The sequence below is a fragment of the Oryzias latipes genome, chromosome 24 (assembly GCF_002234675.1).
Source record: "Oryzias latipes chromosome 24, ASM223467v1".
NCBI classification, from domain to species: domain Eukaryota; kingdom Metazoa; phylum Chordata; class Actinopteri; order Beloniformes; family Adrianichthyidae; genus Oryzias; species Oryzias latipes.
In genome coordinates, this window is record NC_019882.2 from 2,457,536 (window position 1) to 2,475,118 (window position 17,583).

At 38.9% G+C, this 17,583-nt stretch overlaps 1 protein-coding gene across 2 annotated transcripts; it reads left to right on the plus strand.

The window, feature by feature from the left end:
- The first annotated feature begins 4,254 nt into the window (after positions 1-4,254).
- fermt1 (fermitin family member 1) lies at positions 4,255-16,485 on the plus strand. 2 transcript variants are annotated; one of them, XM_011491428.3, is made up of 16 exons: positions 4,255-4,362; positions 6,100-6,253; positions 8,265-8,362; positions 9,025-9,160; positions 9,233-9,373; positions 9,662-9,842; positions 9,919-10,021; positions 10,094-10,201; positions 11,740-11,871; positions 11,975-12,024; positions 12,485-12,609; positions 12,758-12,864; positions 12,990-13,214; positions 14,260-14,384; positions 15,822-15,963; positions 16,045-16,485. In XM_011491428.3, the coding sequence occupies exons 2-16, from the start codon at positions 6,103-6,105 to the stop codon at positions 16,216-16,218; spliced, it is 1,998 nt and encodes a 665-aa protein (XP_011489730.1). In that variant the 5' UTR covers positions 4,255-4,362; positions 6,100-6,102; the 3' UTR covers positions 16,219-16,485. The 2 variants fall into 2 exon arrangements, with proteins under 2 accessions (XP_011489730.1, XP_020570345.1); XM_020714686.2 differs by lacking the exon at positions 4,255-4,362 and adding an exon at positions 4,457-4,675 and having other exon boundaries at positions 16,045-16,218.
- The last annotated feature ends 1,098 nt before the right edge of the window (positions 16,486-17,583 follow it).

A 17,583-nucleotide genomic window follows, 5' to 3' on the forward strand; every position in this document is an offset into this window, starting at 1 on the left:
GCCTCTTTGAGCTAAATGATCCTCATCTACTCGTGCAGTCATGAGCACTAAAACATTTCATGCTTTGGGGAGAAAAAGGGATGAAAGTCTGCCAGCGATAGGAGAAGCCATAGTCTGTCATGAAAGTTGTTTTACAGTAGCCAGTTTTCAGAAAGAAGCAAAATATTTAAACACATGATATCCTGTTCCAAACCGCACACTGAAACAGTGTCTCCTCTAGGTGAGAGGGTCACACTGCACCCACAACCTATATTTAGGGCTTCCTGACCATCCAAACCTTTATTTCTATCAGACGTTTCGATGCAACAAAAGGTGAACGGATAGATTCCGATGAAGAATATAAAAAACTTTTATTCTTTCAACTTTAGCTTTTATATAAAGATTTATACTAAACACAAACAGCTGGTAGGTTATTTTGACTGTTAATGAGCCACTAAATAAAATTAAGTTGACCTTTTCAGCTGCAGATCAAAACTTTCTAAAGCTTTATGACCTATTATTGAATTTCATTATAGCTGCGGAGGTCTGTGGAGTTAGAATTATAGATTTTTTCTCTCCAAAAAATGGTTTAGAAATGATTTAAAAAAAAGATGCAAAATCTGACTTTAAACATGTCCCAGAACATAAAAAACAACAAAAAAAGTGTTTTTATATTGTTCCTGTAGCATTTTTAATCAAATTAATCAGAAACAGACAAAAAACACTGTTTTATAAAAAAATGGATCATTTGAGCCGTAGAAAATACCCTGGGCAGGCCGCAAGGTCCCTGCTTTTTGACAATAGGGGGGGAAAAGGGGGGCGGGGTTGCTCCACACCAACGGTCCCGCCCACAGTTCAGAGGCAAATTTCTAAAGAAATAATGCCGCTCTGCAGAAACGATGTCCTAGAAAACCACAACTGGCTGATTTTGGCTAAAAACTGCATCATAATTAAAAGACCACTGGGAACGCTTTGACTAAAGATGATCGGAGGAGGACTTTAAGGAGTGTAGCCGTGAACCCAAGAGCTCTGAGCTGGTTTCTGACCCTCCAGGACTAAACCAGTTCTGGTCTTTTAGAGACTGTAACATCCAAAGTGATGCAAGCAGAGATGAGCGGCTGAATGGATGAAAATGGTGTCGTATCGGGAAGTGTTGGAAGGATAATGGAAGTAGCATTTATGACACTCAGGTGATGCTGTCGTACGCCGCCCTGATGCCGCACATGTGAGTATGGCATACCAATACGCAAGTAGGATGTCCACACAATCTGATTGTCTAAATTCCTCATTTCTGACGGTCAGGCTGCAGCAAGGAACGCCTATTTTTAATGAGATCAGCACTAACGGGCTCCTTGTGCAGTGGGCGGGATTTGGGAAGGTTAAAAGAAGGAAAAATCTTAATGACACACCTGCAATTCACCTACTTCACCCTCAAAAGCGTTCCCTTTAAGCTGTCGCCTGCAGTATAAAACGTACACAAACACTTTTGCTCTACAATCTGCATGTCCCGTAATATTAGCCCGTTTTTCACATGCAGACAGCCCGCATCCACTCTTAAGGACAGTTGGGACCAAGTCTTTACAGGGGCAGGCACATCCAAGTCCGCATTGAGTCACGAATGAGGCCTAAAGGTGCCAAAGGGCCTGAGGTGGGCTTCAGCCAAGCGAGCTCCTTGCCGTGTTCTTCTCTCCTTCTCACCTAACACACAACGCGGCGAAAAGTCCAAACCTCACCTCCACCTCACCCAAAAGCTTAGCGCTCGGCAGCATGAATGGAGCTTTGTGATGCGTCCTTCGCCACGGCAGCGAATGTTTTCACTTTCATTTGATCCGTCGGCGAGGCTGCTAATTGGGTAAGCGTGTAGCCAGGTCACGGCGAGGTTCCCCTTTCCATAAAAGCAGAGGGCCGAGGAAGCCTTCAACAGATGTTTTTTTTGTTTGTTTTTTTTTCCAGCCGTTTCCAAGCGGGCTCAGAACAGTCCGCCTGGGCTGTTCATTTATCGTCTCCGACACCAAAATTCTGACGTTTTTCTTAAAGGCAAAAAGAAACTGTTTGTACCAAGAAGCTTTTGGAATCCGGGAGTCACGAGGACTTCCTGTGCGGGTCAGACAGGCCCAAATGTTGGTTATTTTCCGTGCGCTATTGTAGCAGCGTCACAGTTTATGAGGTTCTGGGTTTTTGTTGTTTGTTTTTCTAATTGGATCTACATTTCCTCTCTTCCAGCAGCTCTCAGGACCGCCCTGTTTGCCAGCGCCGAACGCCCCGATGGAACAGATAGCTTCAGCATACTCACATGTTTGCTGCTGCTGTTCTGCAGGGCGTGGCCCAAATGGTCAGGAGTGTCCTTGAACTGGACCGTCTCAGCTTAGGCCTCCTTGAATTAGTACCGGTTTAAGAGATGGCCGACTCCAATCAAAGCTGGCATGAAAAAAAAGAATGGAAAAAAAGGGTCCATTTTCCAGAGCAACAACGTCATTTGTGATTATTATACGCATCTATTTCAGTGACAGGTAAGCAAGCGAGGCTCTGATGGGGCAGGTTTGAGCCTTGGAGGGGTCAGGACAGAAAAGTTAAATCTTGAAAAGTTCTGAAGGGTAAAAAGCAGCACATTGTGGACTCCTGTAGGCCTTTCCTGCAATGTGGGACCATATATAAGTCCAAGACATTCCTGAATGGAACAGTCCAAAAAAAAAAAAAAAGGATTTGTCTTCGTAGCAAATAACGTACGACTTGTGATTTAAGTTACTGCGTCTGCATAATTTATGTTAAATCTTCAACAACAACACCTATAAGGTTAGATGTGTGATTTAAAAAAAATACTGATTTTATTTAAGGATCTTCAGTTTAACACAAACTTATTTTTCTCTCAGTGCTACAACAGCTCCATGGCGCCACCAGGTGGATGAAAAGGGGAAAACATTTGATCCACGTCTAAATTTGAGATGTTTCAACATCAAAACAGTCAAATGTTGAGGAATGCAATGGGTTATATTTGTGATTCGACTGCCTTTCTCATCAAAAACTGCTTTTTTATAAAAAAAAATACATAAACTAAATAACATCCAAAAAAACAAAGAGTATTTAAGTATATAGAGATTTTATTATTGAAAAACCTCAACATCAAAAGCTCCATAAAGACTACAAAAACAAGAATAAAGAAAAAGTTTTTTTTGTTTTAATCACACAGAAAAACTTGGAAATATTTAAAAAAAAAAACTTTTTTTTAAAGCCACAAAAAGTAGTCATTAAAATAAAGACTTAAGTCAAGTTAAAATAAACTAAAAGTCAGCTTAGAGTGACGGGATGTGAACTTTTGAATAAAAACTAACAAAAAGCAGCTGAGACCATGGTTTGAAATGAACTGTTTTAGCTGATCTAAGGCTTTCTGGAAGTCCAGATCTGTGGAGCATAGAGGCTGAACGCTGCTTCTCCATGTTTGGAACTGACAAAAGACCATACAGATGACCGGGGAGGGCTGGCTGGTACATATTGGTTCAGAATCGTGTATTTTTGTGTTAAACTATTCAAACAGAACTTTAAAGTCTCTCCTCTGGCAGACAGGCAGCCAGAGGACAGACCTCGGAACCGGACTTATGTGGTTCTACTTTTTGTCAGAACCCGAGCAGCAGAGATCTGAAGGAGCTGCAGTTAGATGACCACCTGGGACAGGTAACACATTTTAAAAGCGACGTCACATTTGGACTCAGATCTGTTCATCTGTGCTTTGGAGAGGTTTACGAGGAGGATTCTCCATTTAAGCAATCAAAACTAAATAATAAAAACAGATTTCTAAATCATATTTGCAATAAAACATAAAGGAGGAGAATTGTGTGTACTGATGCAAGGATTGTTGCGTGTTCAAGCCAAAAGGCAACAAGAAAGGCAGTACTACTGGGAACCACCAGGGGGCAGACTCCACACAAGAAATCCGATTGTTTCTTAGGCACCAACATTTTTACTTTACAGCATTTTCATGATTTTTTTTTTTAATTAAAAAAAATGTACGTTTGCCTCGAGAAATAATCCATAGATTAAAATCGGGACAGGTAGTTTTAGTTTGTATTTTCACAATAACATACCTTTTAAATTTAGCGGAAAAACAAAACTAAGGTCTGGAGACTCAACAGACACGAACAGCCACCATAAATGTGTTTGACTCACTAAAAGTCCAAAATTTTTGTCACGAAATGATTTGAAACCTGAAGCAGGATAAACAAACAAACAGCAGCGCAGCCAAAGCGGCTTTAATTAGTCCACCTTCCAACCGTCTCGCGCTTACCTGTCTGAGTGGGCTGGGCGTGGCTACGCCACAGGAGAAACGGCTCCCTTTCATCTTCATTACACACTCTCTGGAAACTGACCTGCACACACCTGGGAGCTCAGGTAAGAGGGGTTTAATGTCCTCAGCGGGGAAATCCGCCGTTTTTCACGTTATTGGTTTAAAAAAGAATGTCCGAAGCCCACGTCACGTGGTTTGGATCGCCCAGGTGTCGCAGATCTGGATCAGACCAGATTAGGAAGTGAGGAAAGAGGTTTATTCTGAAAACTGAAAAACCTCCTTTTGGTTGTTGTGTGACGTTTTCGGCTCATTCTGTGTGTTTTAGGGGAACTTTTTTTTTTTAAATCAAAGTATGATTGTTTGGAAACAACACTTTGTTGTATTTATCTGTGAGGTCATCAGACCTCACCTGAGCAGGTATGCACCTTTATAAAACCTGTAGTCTGAAGCTGCTCAAAAACACGCCTGGAAGTTGGTGGAAATATCCAGAGATTCCTGCAGGATCTGGTGATTCTAGCGGATCCATTCTCACTCTGGTCTTCTCTAAATCTCAGGTGTGACAGACAGTTACCTGAGATTTAGGTGAGCTCATGGACATTGGAGCCAGTGTGTGGAGATTTCTGTGCCCCCCAGCTCCAGATTCATGTCCCTGCTCGTCACACATTCCTCAGCTCCTAACCCTGTTCCTCCTCCTCCTCCTTTTTCCTGCTTATCTTACCTGCCTTTCATCTCCTCAAATAACACAATTTTTAAGAAGGAAAACACTACAAAGTCATACAATTATGTTGATTATAATAAAATGTTAAATCTAGAGATGAGAAGCATTCAAAAGCGAAAATAAACTAAAAAAGAAACAATTCCTAACAAGTATTTCTATCCGTTAGTTATAAGCAATTTTTTTGAGTTTTTATGAACTTAGTTGTAGTTTATTTTTATTTAAGTGAGAAAAAACTAGTTTAATAAATGAAAACGACTTATTGTAGAACAAAATGGGGGAAAGAAATCTTTAAATCTGAATAAAAATGTCATCAAATCTAAAACTAGCACTTATTCTTAGCGTGCAAATTTACAATGTGAAAAATAAATTATCAAATAAATCCACCAATGGGGTAAGAAAACTAATCTTATTAAGAATTTTTATACATTAGGTTTAAAAAAAAAAATAAGTTGCTGAAACTAAGATTACTTTGCTATGGAAAACCAGACTTTTTTTAACAAGTGTTTGTTTTATTTTCTTAATATTTCGTTTTTGCAGGGTCAGATTTAATATAAATTCCTTAAAATGGAACCAAAAATTGCATTGCCTCTTATGACTTTGAAATGCTTTTTGGTTTTTGTACCTAAATCAAGCTTCTTCTTTTTTTTATGTCAAGATTTTGGAGCAAAATGATTTTTGACTCATTTTAAGAACAATTTCCTTTTTTCCAGATCTTAATGAGAGGAAAAAATGTTCTTTTTTTTTCTTTTATACCAACTTCAAACCTGATAGAATGTCTTAATATCTAAAAAGAACGTTTTAAATGGTTGGCAGTGTTAACCCCCCCCCCCCAGCGTGTATAAACACTGCACCACAGCATCAGGAGCATCTGCAGCCCCTTTTTTTCTCATTTCATGCCTTCTGCAGTGGACTGCAGAGACACTGCAGCACCGAGACGCAAAGCTGTTCCACTCCAGGAAGCAGCCGCTCCCCGGTCAATCTGCGCGTTGAGAAAGATTTCACCTGCAGACTGTGACACGTGTTGAATCACAGGCTGTTTCCTAACCTGTCCAGCAAAAAGAGCTTTTATTTGTTGTGCATTGTGAGAGCAGATGGTCTGATCCGTGCTCTCTGCCTCTCTCAGACCATGATCACACCTGCACAGTATGGAGAAACCTCGTGGGAGCTGGGCGTGCAAGTGGACGAGAAGGAGGGCGTGGAGTCCATGAAGTTCAAACTCCGGGTGGCTGGAGACTTGCATGTCGGAGGCCTCATGCTGAAGCTGGTGGAGAAAATCAGTGAGTTTTCCATCAAGAAAAAATAAACTTTCAAAATGTTTTTTATGTGATGCATGGAAAGTTGAGATTTACTATCCTTAAGGTAAAAAAAAAAACCTGGCCTCCACCTGCTCATTCAGGCCACGCCTTTGTTGACTTTGTTTCCTCACAATGCTTTGGCGTGTGGAGCCCGAGGGACAAAGTTTAAGCTGAAAGGAAATCGCCCCGTAACCACGGCGAGCTGGTCCTGGAGCTGTTTGGACAGGAATGTGTCATCAGCTGACACATTTTACGCCCTGTTACACATGATGATGCAATAACGATGTGATTCAGGGGAACTTTTCTTCACGCTTTCGCATTCAGCCTTTCAAAATAAAAGAAAATCCAGCTCTTTGAGTCCAGACATCTAAAAAACCAATTCCTTTAAGTTAAAAATAAGAAATGCTTCAAGATTATGTAAAAAAGATTTTAGGTTTGTGTATATAACATAATAGAAAGTGAATATTTCTTGTTATATTCCTATTTTGGAATTTTGCCTGAAGAAAAACAAAAATTTAAAGAAGAAAATCACTGGAAAGTAGTAAAAATGATCTATTTTTGCATAACAAGAAAATAGGATTAAAATCTGGAAAGTTTAAAATAAAATGTTAGAATTATGTCACATGGAATGTTTTACAGCCCAATAATAAGTATTTTTTACTCTTTCTAAGCATATAGCTTGTATTTTTTGTTTTTATGTAAGTGGAAATCACTCATTTTAGACCAAAATAAAAAATATAATCTTAGTAAAAGTTGGTCCGTCCTTATAAATCCTCTTAAAATCTAAATCTAGCATTTATTTTAGACCATAAATCTACATTTTTGTCTACAAATTAATACATACCGTAGACTTTTATTGAATTTTTAAGTAACACTTTTTACCAAAAACTACATGGAAATTGGGGGAGGGGGGGATTACTGTCAAGAATTTGCAGCAAAAGGATTTGGACTCATTTTAATAATGATTTCCTTATTTCTCCATCCTAGCTCCTCATAAGAGAAAAAAACGTCTGATTCAGAGAAAAACTTGGAAAAGTGTAAAGCGACGACTTCAAACTCGGTCAATCACCTCAAATGTATAAAAACAAGATTTTAAAGGAAAAAGATTAGTCTGCTATGACTTGTCAGCTTTAAATGGCACAAATATATTTCAGAAATGCTCGGGGGTTGAATGCCAGGCAGCCATGATGCTGTTATACTTCATTTTTAGGTCATATTTTGAGGATCTGTGTCAGATTTTCTGGAAGGTGTGGTCTTAAATATGAAAACTTGGTGCATTATTTGCTAATGTTTTTGTCTGAATTATATAAAAGGAAGGAAATAAAGTCCTTCCAGCTTTTTCCGGTTTGAATTCTGTTGAAATAAGTTGAGATAAAACTGCAACATTTTTTATTTCTCTCAAATCAAAGACCCCAGAAGAGTGTTGTTCTCCTCACTGCTGAGTCAAACTGTTTTTGGTGAGCTTTGTTAAATGTAGTAAGCTATAGTTTGCTTATATGGGTTTTTAATACTTTTTGATAAGCTGATCAATCCCAATATTTCATAAAACTTGGTTCATTTAGGCTGAAATGCTTATTTGAACATATTAAGGTATAGTGGTCCACCCACAAAATAAAATAAAGCTTTATCAAAAATGACTATTTATTACATTGACATCATTAACCACTTGTTTTTTTTTAATCTACTTATCAATGACGATCAGGTATGTCGGGACACCCAAAGTTTTCTGTTGCAGTCTTACTATAAGGCTTTTCCCTGCCCACCATAGCAACCATGGACCAATCAAATGGCTTGTTATATGTCAAAGGGCAACAGCTAAAAGTTATTTGCATTTATTGACTGTTAACTTTTAAAACAGGCGATCATTTTCAGCCTGAGAAGCCTTTTTACAATATAATGTATGCGTTTAGGCATTAACGTCATTCACAACACTGATAATTATGATGAGATGAGTGTTGCTGGGAGTTTTTAGGGGTTTACTGTGTTCCCGCAGAGGCTCCTCAGGACTGGTCCGACCACGCCTTGTGGTGGGAACAGAGGAAATGCTGGCTGCTCAAGACTCATTGGACTTTGGACAAATATGGAATTCAGGTGACGTACCTGCAAAGCAAACTTTTATGAACCCAGAAAAAACTCAAGTAACGCTTCGCTGTTTGAGATATTAAGACTTCTTTTTTCTTTGAGGTCTTAAAATAAGATTCTACTTTTGGCATCTGTGTTAACGTCAGCAGCAATATTTGCACATTAAACACAAGTTATGGGCTGTTCTTTTCTTCTGTCCTGGTATTCTGTTGAAGACCTTTTCTATCATCACCTTATTCTCTAGATAGGCTTAACCCGATTCTTCTGAGCCTAAACTGCTGTATTTATTGCAGACTTTATAATTTTACTATTAAAAAATTAAAACTGTTTAAGATCAAGAAATGAAAACACAACTGGAAAATCTGTACTTCTAAAAAGAAGGAAAAAAAATATACACCGTATATGTTTGATTAAAATTTCTTTCAAATAAGTAGTAAATTTCTGACAAAATGTAATCTCAAAATATTCTATAGACATTCCTATGTAGGTCTATTACTCTGGTAATTGGAAATATATCTTAAAATAAGTTTATTGCTTAAAAAAAACTAGAAACTCGACACAAACTTGGGGATATTTTGCAGCTTTATTTACATTTACCCATCAGCTGTACAGATTTTTGCATTTCAAGATCTTCTTATGAACGTTTTATTTGTATTTTTTTGGCTCTACAGGCTGATGCCGACCTGCGCTACACCCCCCAGCACAAACCCCTTCTCCTGCAGCTGCCCAACATGAAAACCATCAAAATCAACGTCTGCTTCTCCAGCATGGTCTTCAAGACGGTCAGCGACATCTGCAGGCAGCTCAGTGAGTCTGACTCTGAGCAAGTCGCCTCAAAGGAGGAGCGGGAAGATTGACCTCCCTTCCTGTCATTTCCAGACATCAGAAGACCGGAAGAACTCTCCTTGCTCAAGCCTCCAGATGATCCAAGCAAGAAAAAGAAGAAGAAAGACAAAAACTCTCCTCAGGACGACATCTTTGACATTTGGGATTCGGCGAACGGGGGACCAGGAGGAACAGGTACGGCTAAATTATCATGAATGATGAAGAGAATGTAAAGCAATTTCTGAATTTTCCTTGCAAAAAATTTTAGATCAAAAACAAAACTTTATAAAGACCTTTCTTAAAATGTTTCTTTAAAAAGAAGAAGATACTTACACTCAGTTTTTTTATCTGGATTTTCTTTTCTTTTTAAATTATTCGGTTTAGCTTGGAAAACTGGAGTTTTTCTGCACGTGTTTGTTTTTTTCTTCTTTAAATCGTGTTTAAGTTCAGGCTTGAGGAAAGGTTCACTTTGTGACCCTCCAGGCCCGATGTACAGTAAAACCATGACGGCGACGTACGACGAGAACGGGATGCCCATGTCCGCCACCAGCCTCTGGTTTGGGGAAAACCCCCTGGCCAAGTGTCAGCCCAACCTGCCGCCCGCTGAGCTGGCCAAGATGTTCGAGCCGCTGTCGCTTGTGGACAAAGCCACCAACAACGCCGGGTGGGGCGTCAAACCTTCAGGTTTTTTCTCAATCCTCCTTCGAGCTCTGTGTTTTTAATGTCGCCGGGGTCGACAGGTGGCTGGACTCGTCCCGTTCCCTCATGGAGCAAGACGTTCAAAGCAGCGACCGGCTGCTGCTTCGCTTCAAGTACAACGTCTTCTTCGATCTTAACCCCAAAGTAACGAGCTGCTTCCGTCTCAATCATCTCCCAGGTTTAAGCGCTGGGCTGAAAGCCGTGTTTGTGTTTCAGTACGACGCCGTCAGAATCACCCAGCTGTACGAACAGGCCCGGTGGGCCATCCTGCTGGAGGAGATCGACTGCACGGAGGAGGAGATGCTGATGTTTGCCTCACTACAGGTGAAACTGTGACATCACACAGAGAACCTCCATCACCACAATGTCCAACCCAAAACATTCATTATTCTCTTGTCAGGTTAGGAATCTTTTTGATTAGTAAAAACATTTGAAGATCATAATTTTACTTTTCTGCTACAGTGTGGCTTTACAATATAAATATATACTTAAAGTCTGCAATTTTTACAGACTAAATCTTTTTTATTTTGCATTATTATACCTACATTTCCTGTATCTATTTTTTGGATTACTTTATAAAATATCAGGTTTTTTTCTTTACTTTTCATTTTAAGTTTAGTGGTTCAAACAAAACCAAGAATTAGAAAACAAAACTTATAAACCACTTAACAAACCAAAGGGTGTTACATCCCATAATCAAACGTAGGATGGTATGTATTTATACTTACATTTACATTTATTAGCTCATTTAGTTATTGTTGTTTTTGGGTTTATGTCCATAGTTGTGTATATTTTTAAAATAAATACCAACACTGTTTTACATTGATCAATAAATTTGCCTTTATGCAAATAGTCCCCAAAAAATGTTTAAATTATATCTTTGATTTAAAAAAAATGAATTAACTTTTTTCTTTTTCTTTTTTTTTTATGAAAAAAATGCAAAATTCCAATTTCACAAAAAAACTGAATCAAATGTAAGAAGGGAATTTGAACAACACAGACAATCTCTAACTGAAAAGAATTGAAATCAACAGTCAACAGAACATGAAATCACCACATTTCTGCCAAAAAAAAGTACATTTAGTTGTTTAAATAAATAGAAACCGCCTTGAATGATATTTAATGAAATGATCATTGATGAAAGAAACATCAAGTTATTGGCAAAATACCTCCCAAAGACGCCGTAGGAACTTCTGGCACCAAAAGTTAAATGGTCTTCTCTGCGTTTTCCTTGGTTTGGGGGAGAGCGAGCTGGAGTCTAAATCCATGAAAGGAAGGACGTGTCGGGACTTGACTGGAGACGCCGGAAAGCAGGAACAGACAGAAAAACACATCATTAAAACACTCGGTGAAGAAAAGGCTGTAAGACTCCACAGTTCCAAGTAAATAAACTGCTTAAACAAACCTTTGATTACAAAAAGGTTTAGATGGAAAAGTTTACGTCCTACATTAGAGGTCTTATTTGGAAGCTTGAGGACACTTCTATCTTTCTGGGCAGCGACACAAGCAACGGAACTTTCCTGAAACAACCAGGTTCCTTAAACATTTCATTAAGTCAACAATTAAATGAATAGAACGATAAATTAATTTTCAAAACGACCAAGTAAAAGGTGACGTTCCAGAGCAGCAGAAGAGTAAAGAGTGAACAAAAATCTGTGAAAAAGCACAAATAGAAGAAAAGCGACATCATTTCCTCTGAAATCAGGTGTTTCCATCCTCCAACGCTTTTAAAAACTGGGACGGATCGCAAAGAAGCCGATCTGAAAGCGAGTCTCATTCATGTTTGGAGCAAATGTGTCGTTAAAATAAAATAATGTAATGGAAGTTTATTTGAAGGTGACGTACAATTTCCTCTTTTCCAGTACCACATCTGTAAACTGACCATGTCCAGTGAGCCGAGGGACAACGCCAACGAACCGGAAGTGGATGAAGTCGAGGCGGCTCTGTCCAACCTGGAGGTGACGCTGGAGGGATCGCACACCGACAAATTCCTGGTGAGCAAACCTTTGAGAGCATCTCCGAGCCTCCATGAGGGTTTCTTCTCACAGCAGCTTCTAACATACTGGTTGTTGATTTGGTTGTTTTTCTTGCCTCCAGGAAGACATTACAGACATTCCCCAGCTGGCGGATACCCTCCGGCTCTTTAGGTAGCCTCACCTTTACGGCATCTATCGTTTTGTGGAAGCAGCTCTCTCTTTTCCTGGTCTGGAGACCTTCTTGGTCTCTTTAAATTCCCACTCCGATCATCTTTTAATCCATTTTTCAAAGCGTTCCCAGTGGACTTTTAATATTGATTATGCCGTTTATAGCCATCTTTTTTTTTAAACTGTCGTTTTCTAGGATATAGTTTCTGCAGAGTTAATTAAAAATTCACCTCTAATACTCAGAAATGCGATTTTTGAGCTGAATCTTCTTGATATATGTCCTCTATCATTAGAAAAATCACACAAATGCTGCCTTTTCATCGGAGTGGGTGTTTAAACAAAACGTACTTTGCCTTTTTATTCATTGGGTTCACCAAAAAAAACTAAAGTTTGTGGGGCATAAATGCAAAATGGAACAAAGAGGGATCGAGCCACTGAGTTGCACAGTTTGCACTGTTTTCAGGCCCAAATGGCTAACACTGCGTCCATACAAAGAGTACTGGTTTGTGTTCAAGGACACCAATATCTCCTACTACAAGAACAAGGAGGCCTCCAGTGGTGAACCCATAGAGCAGTTCCACCTCAGAGGTCAGTCATGCCGAACAATCAACACAAACCATGGAAAATGGGTTGTTTTCTGCTGTAGTGACTCAATTCTATCTATAAATAAATGTAACTTTGAGTTTGGTTAGGTTTTAGTCAGCAGAACCGCTCTCATTGCATTTTGCGCCGACAGGCTGTGAGGTGGTCCCAGACGTCAACGTCACCGACAAGAAGTTCGGCATTAAACTTCTGATCCCGGTGGCAGATGGAATGAATGAGGTCTACATTCGCTGTGACAATGTAGGACACCCACCTCCTCACCCACTGGCTTTGGAGACCCCCCCCGGATAAATTCCTCTCTGGCTGAGTGAGAATGGCGTTTCAGATGGCACCCCGTCTTCTTTTGTTTTTTCCATCCCGTGCAGGAAATGCAGTACGCCAAGTGGAAAGCTGCATGCATTCTTGCCTCCAAAGGCAAGACCATGGCTTACAGCTCCTACAAATCCGAAGTGAAGAACATCCATTCCTTCCTGCAAATGAAGAGCCTAGCGCCGCCTCCCGGTCATGCAACTCCTGACGTTGACGCCATGGAAATGAACGCAGAGAGTTTTGTCTCCCCGCGTTACGCCAAGAAGCAGAAGACTAAACAGGTTAGTTGTAACCACGGTGCATGACACAGCAGTGCTTTCAGTAGTGCTGCGTCTGAATCCCTCGTGAACCGTTTTACGATGCAGAAACCAGCTTTGCATTGCAGATTGAAATTCCTGGAGCCACAATAAATGCCTCTAAATAAACGGAAGAACAAAACGGTAAACAAACCTCGTTTTGCTACTACAGCCAGCACAAAACATAGAAAATAACCACATAAATATGGAATATTATGTATTGTGTTATTTATCAAAAAATTTAGATTATGGTCTTCAGTTCCATCCAGAAGTCCTTTTCGATTCCATCATCAGTGCTGAGAGCCCAGTCTGTCCAGTTGTGTTTCTGCGTAGGTTTGAATCCGCTTTAGAGCAGAAAATGTCCGCTGGACAGACGCGGTGGACACAGGGACGGTCAGTCCAAACACACAAATCTGTACGGCTGCTTCATGATTCACTCAGATTTTACTGATGAAGGAAGTCGAGGAGATCAGTGGGAGATTTTCCTGCTAAATCCTCCATGGATACATACAGTCAGTCTGTTATTATCAAAAAGTTCTCTGTGTCAAACTGGACGAGGCTGCACGTGACTTCCTGAAACTCCTGTCCAATCAGAAGCTCTGAATACTGTGACTCTAAGCCTGCTAGAAGGCCCTGCTGACACCAACTCAGAATCTGATTGGATGAAGGAAATGAATGAACGACATTAGATTTTGCATTATAGGACCTTCAGAACTCATTGAGACGACCTCTTTAGCTCTGACTCTGCCTGGCAACAGAGGACTGCTGAAATGTGATTGGTTAAAAGCAGCGTAACCATATTTAACACAACTCAAGGGAATGGACAGACCATTTAGAATGATTTAATGAGTATGCATGAACAAAAAATGATTAAGATGTGAATCAGATATTATTTTTTAGGCCTTCAGAGAAGGGCTTGAATGCCCTGACGGCCCACCACTGGTTTAAACCTAACAGGAAGCTTCCATGTCCTCCAGCATGTGCCGTTGACCTTGTTTTGATCAAATGTGTCGTTTTTTTTTTAATGAAGCTGACGACGCGCATCCTGGAAGCCCACCAGAACATAGCACACCTGTCTCTAATGGACGCCAAGATGCGCTTCATCAAAGCCTGGCAGTCCCTTCCGGAGTTTGGCATCAAGTACTACATCGTCAGGTACACAGCAAAAAACTCCCCAAATACTTCCAAGTATCTCCTTCCTCATTTAGATATCCTATTATATGTAATACCGTATTATTTATTTGGTTTTAGGGAAAATGGAAAGTTTGATTCAACACATTTTAGATCATTTGTAAGACGAATACACTATAATGAATTAGACTATAATGGTGCAGTTCAGGATGGATTTAAAGATTCTTTTATTGCTTTATAAATATTTGAATGATTTTACATTTGAACCCTCGCAAACCCTGAGGTCTTCTGGCTTTTTAGTTCTTCTAAAAGTTAGAACTAAAACTTACAACAAGGCTTCCTTCAGTTTTTGTGGACCTCACCTGTGGGAAAAATCTCCCAGCATGCCTCAGGGCTGCAGAGACTGATCATTTTAAAGGACGCCTTAAGAGTTTTTTTAATCTAACTTTTAGCTTAAATTAAGGAACTTATTTGATTTTTAAATTATTTTATGTTACTTTGAGATTTTACTCATTTGAAATTATCTTATTTATCTATTTTTGTGATTTATATCTGTCTATTAAGATTTATTTATTAGTGTGTTAAGTATCAAGCCAGATTTCTATTTCACATCGTTTTCTGAATCATTTGATGCATTTTTATGTTGTGCATGTGGTTGTGGGCGGGCATTGCATGTGTTTGATCATTTTTCTTTTTTTTGTTGTTGTTGTCTTGCTTTTAATTTTTTAAAATTGGAAAATGTTTTTGAGTGAAACTCTTCAGTTACATCAGTGGAAAAATTGCTCCACGAATAAAGTTTACTTTGATTTAAATAAATCAGAATCACTTTAGGATGATTATAGTCAGGGATAGTTGGATTGTTGTAGCTCCTAAAATAAGATATACAGTATTTTAAGAAAAGGGGGACAAATACACCTACTTTAAAGATGTATAACTTCTTTTGGGATAATAAAATGTTCAAGTGCAAGCATTATTGTTTATAGTTTATGCCAGTTAGACAAACACATTAAGTACAATAGCATTAATCTTCCTTTACACTCTGAACAACTGGAAACAGTAGAAGAAAAAATATACAATAACATAATTATAATAATATGTTAATAATAATATTTGTCCTGATTAATCTCCCTGCTTGCTCTTTTCTAATATTCTGTTTTCAAACATTTTTGGGATTTTTGTTGCCAGTGATTTGTTTGAATGTGATATCTACACCTAAATATATACGTATTTATAATGAATTTCTTGATTTAATTTTGTTTTATGGAGCAGAAGTTGAAAAAATATTCTAAGAAACCTCACCAAGACAAATGTTATTAGTTCCACCGGCAGATTTATTCAATTATAACGAGGAAAAACATCGTGTACTCTCTGTTTTCCACCAGTGTGGATACCTAGAAACTTCTCATCGATGAAGATGATGATGTCACTGCTCAGTTTTAGGATGGGAATGTTTGATTTCAGATTCAAAGGGAGCAAGAAAGACGAAATCCTGGGAATTTCTTACAACCGGCTGATCCGCATCGACATGTCCACCGGCCTGCCCGTCACCACCTGGAGGTTTGCCAACATGAAGCAGTGGAACGTCAACTGGGAAGTGAGACAGGTGAGGAAGATTCCTCAAGATGAACCGCGCCCCTTTAGGACGGGGGGTTCCTATAAGATGTGGCGCCTTTCCTTTTTCCAGGTGATGATAGAATTCGACCAGAGCGTGAGCATCGCCTTCTGCTGCCTGAGCTGTGACTGCAAGGTGGTCCACGAGTTCATCGGCGGCTACATTTTCCTCTCCACGCGATCCAAAGACCAGAATGAAACGCTAGACGAAGACCTCTTCGTTAAACTTACGGGAGGCCAAGAATGACCCAAAGAGGAACTTCCCCCTTTATTGTTTTTTTCTTTATACGATCCAGCTTTAACCATAAATGCAAATTACTGTTGTTTAACTCAGATTCTCCTGTAGTTATGGTTTTTAAATGACCTTAAATATGCTTTTGTAAATACTTAGGTAATATTTGTTTCTCAAAACTTGAAAGAACTGAGAGATCAACTTCTGTACGGTGTATAAATGTTTTCCTTTTAAATACTAAAACAATAAAATAAACACATTTTTTTATTGTTTTATTGAAAATGAGGTTTATTTTATTCACCTTTTTTTTAACAATTCTGATTTTGAGACAGTTTTTTTTGTGTGAAAAAATAAAACATAATTTTTGACATACCACAGCCATACAGTCTTTATGTTTTTGTCGTTTTCCACCAAACATTTACGAAACTATTCAGCTCTAATGGCTGTCACAGCAGTTTTACCACTCAATCGATTAAACAAATAAAATCAGTTTTAGTTTGTGTCCTGATTTGCAAACTAACGTTTTTTCCCAACATTATTCTTTTATTTAAAAAAAAAAAGATGTTTTAATATTTACAAACCAATTTTATTTACTTTTCTATAGGCCTGGATGCCTAAATAATTATATCCGGATTGAACTTCTGCAGGATCCCTTTGCAAAAACTGGTCTATTTAAGTGTACTACAAGTATACTTTACTAAAAGGTAGGCAGTTTGCTGGAAGTTTTTACTTTTTATTTATTTATTTTATATATATTAAACATGACTTTAGATTCAGTGAATTAAAAAGACAAAACAACAGTAATTGCAGCCAAAAGGAACAACGGATAACAGATAAAAACTAAATAATTCCAACTTTAGTAATTCAAGTTTTTTTTTTTTACTATATAAAAATTTCAAAATTCCACTCATCGTGTTTGGAGAAGAAGGAATCCTGAGCAGCATCCAAAGAACACCATAACTACTGTAAAGCATGGGGGTGGAGGCATCATGCTTTGGGGCTGTTTTTCAGCAAAGGGACCAGGACGACTGATCCGTGTAAAGGAAAGAATGAATGGAGCCATGTTTGGTCAGGTTTTGAGTGAAAACCTCCTTCCATCACAGGGCATTGGAGATGAAACATGGCTGAAGCATGACAACAATCCCAAACACGTTGCCTGGGTAACGACGGAGTGGCTTCGTAAGAAACATTTCAAGGTTCTGGAGTGGCCTAACTAGTCTCCAGATCTCAACCCCATAGAAAATCTTTGGAGGGAGTTGAAACTCCATGTTGCCCAGAGACAGCCCCAAAATCATCACTGCTCTAGAGGAGATCTGCATGGAGGAATGGACCAAAACTGTTTTTGAAAACCTGGTGAAGACCTACAGAAACATTTGTTAT

Excerpts from the sequence above, each read along its gene's own strand:
- fermt1 (XM_011491428.3), top strand. The coding sequence starts at position 6,103 with ATGATCACACCTGCACAGTATGGAGAAACCTCGTGGGAGCTGGGCGTG. Across the intron at positions 12,025-12,484 it reads GATACCCTCCGGCTCTTTAG|GCCCAAATGGCTAACACTGC; the intron begins GTAGCCTCACCT and ends CACTGTTTTCAG. Across the intron at positions 12,610-12,757 it reads AGAGCAGTTCCACCTCAGAG|GCTGTGAGGTGGTCCCAGAC; the intron begins GTCAGTCATGCC and ends TTGCGCCGACAG.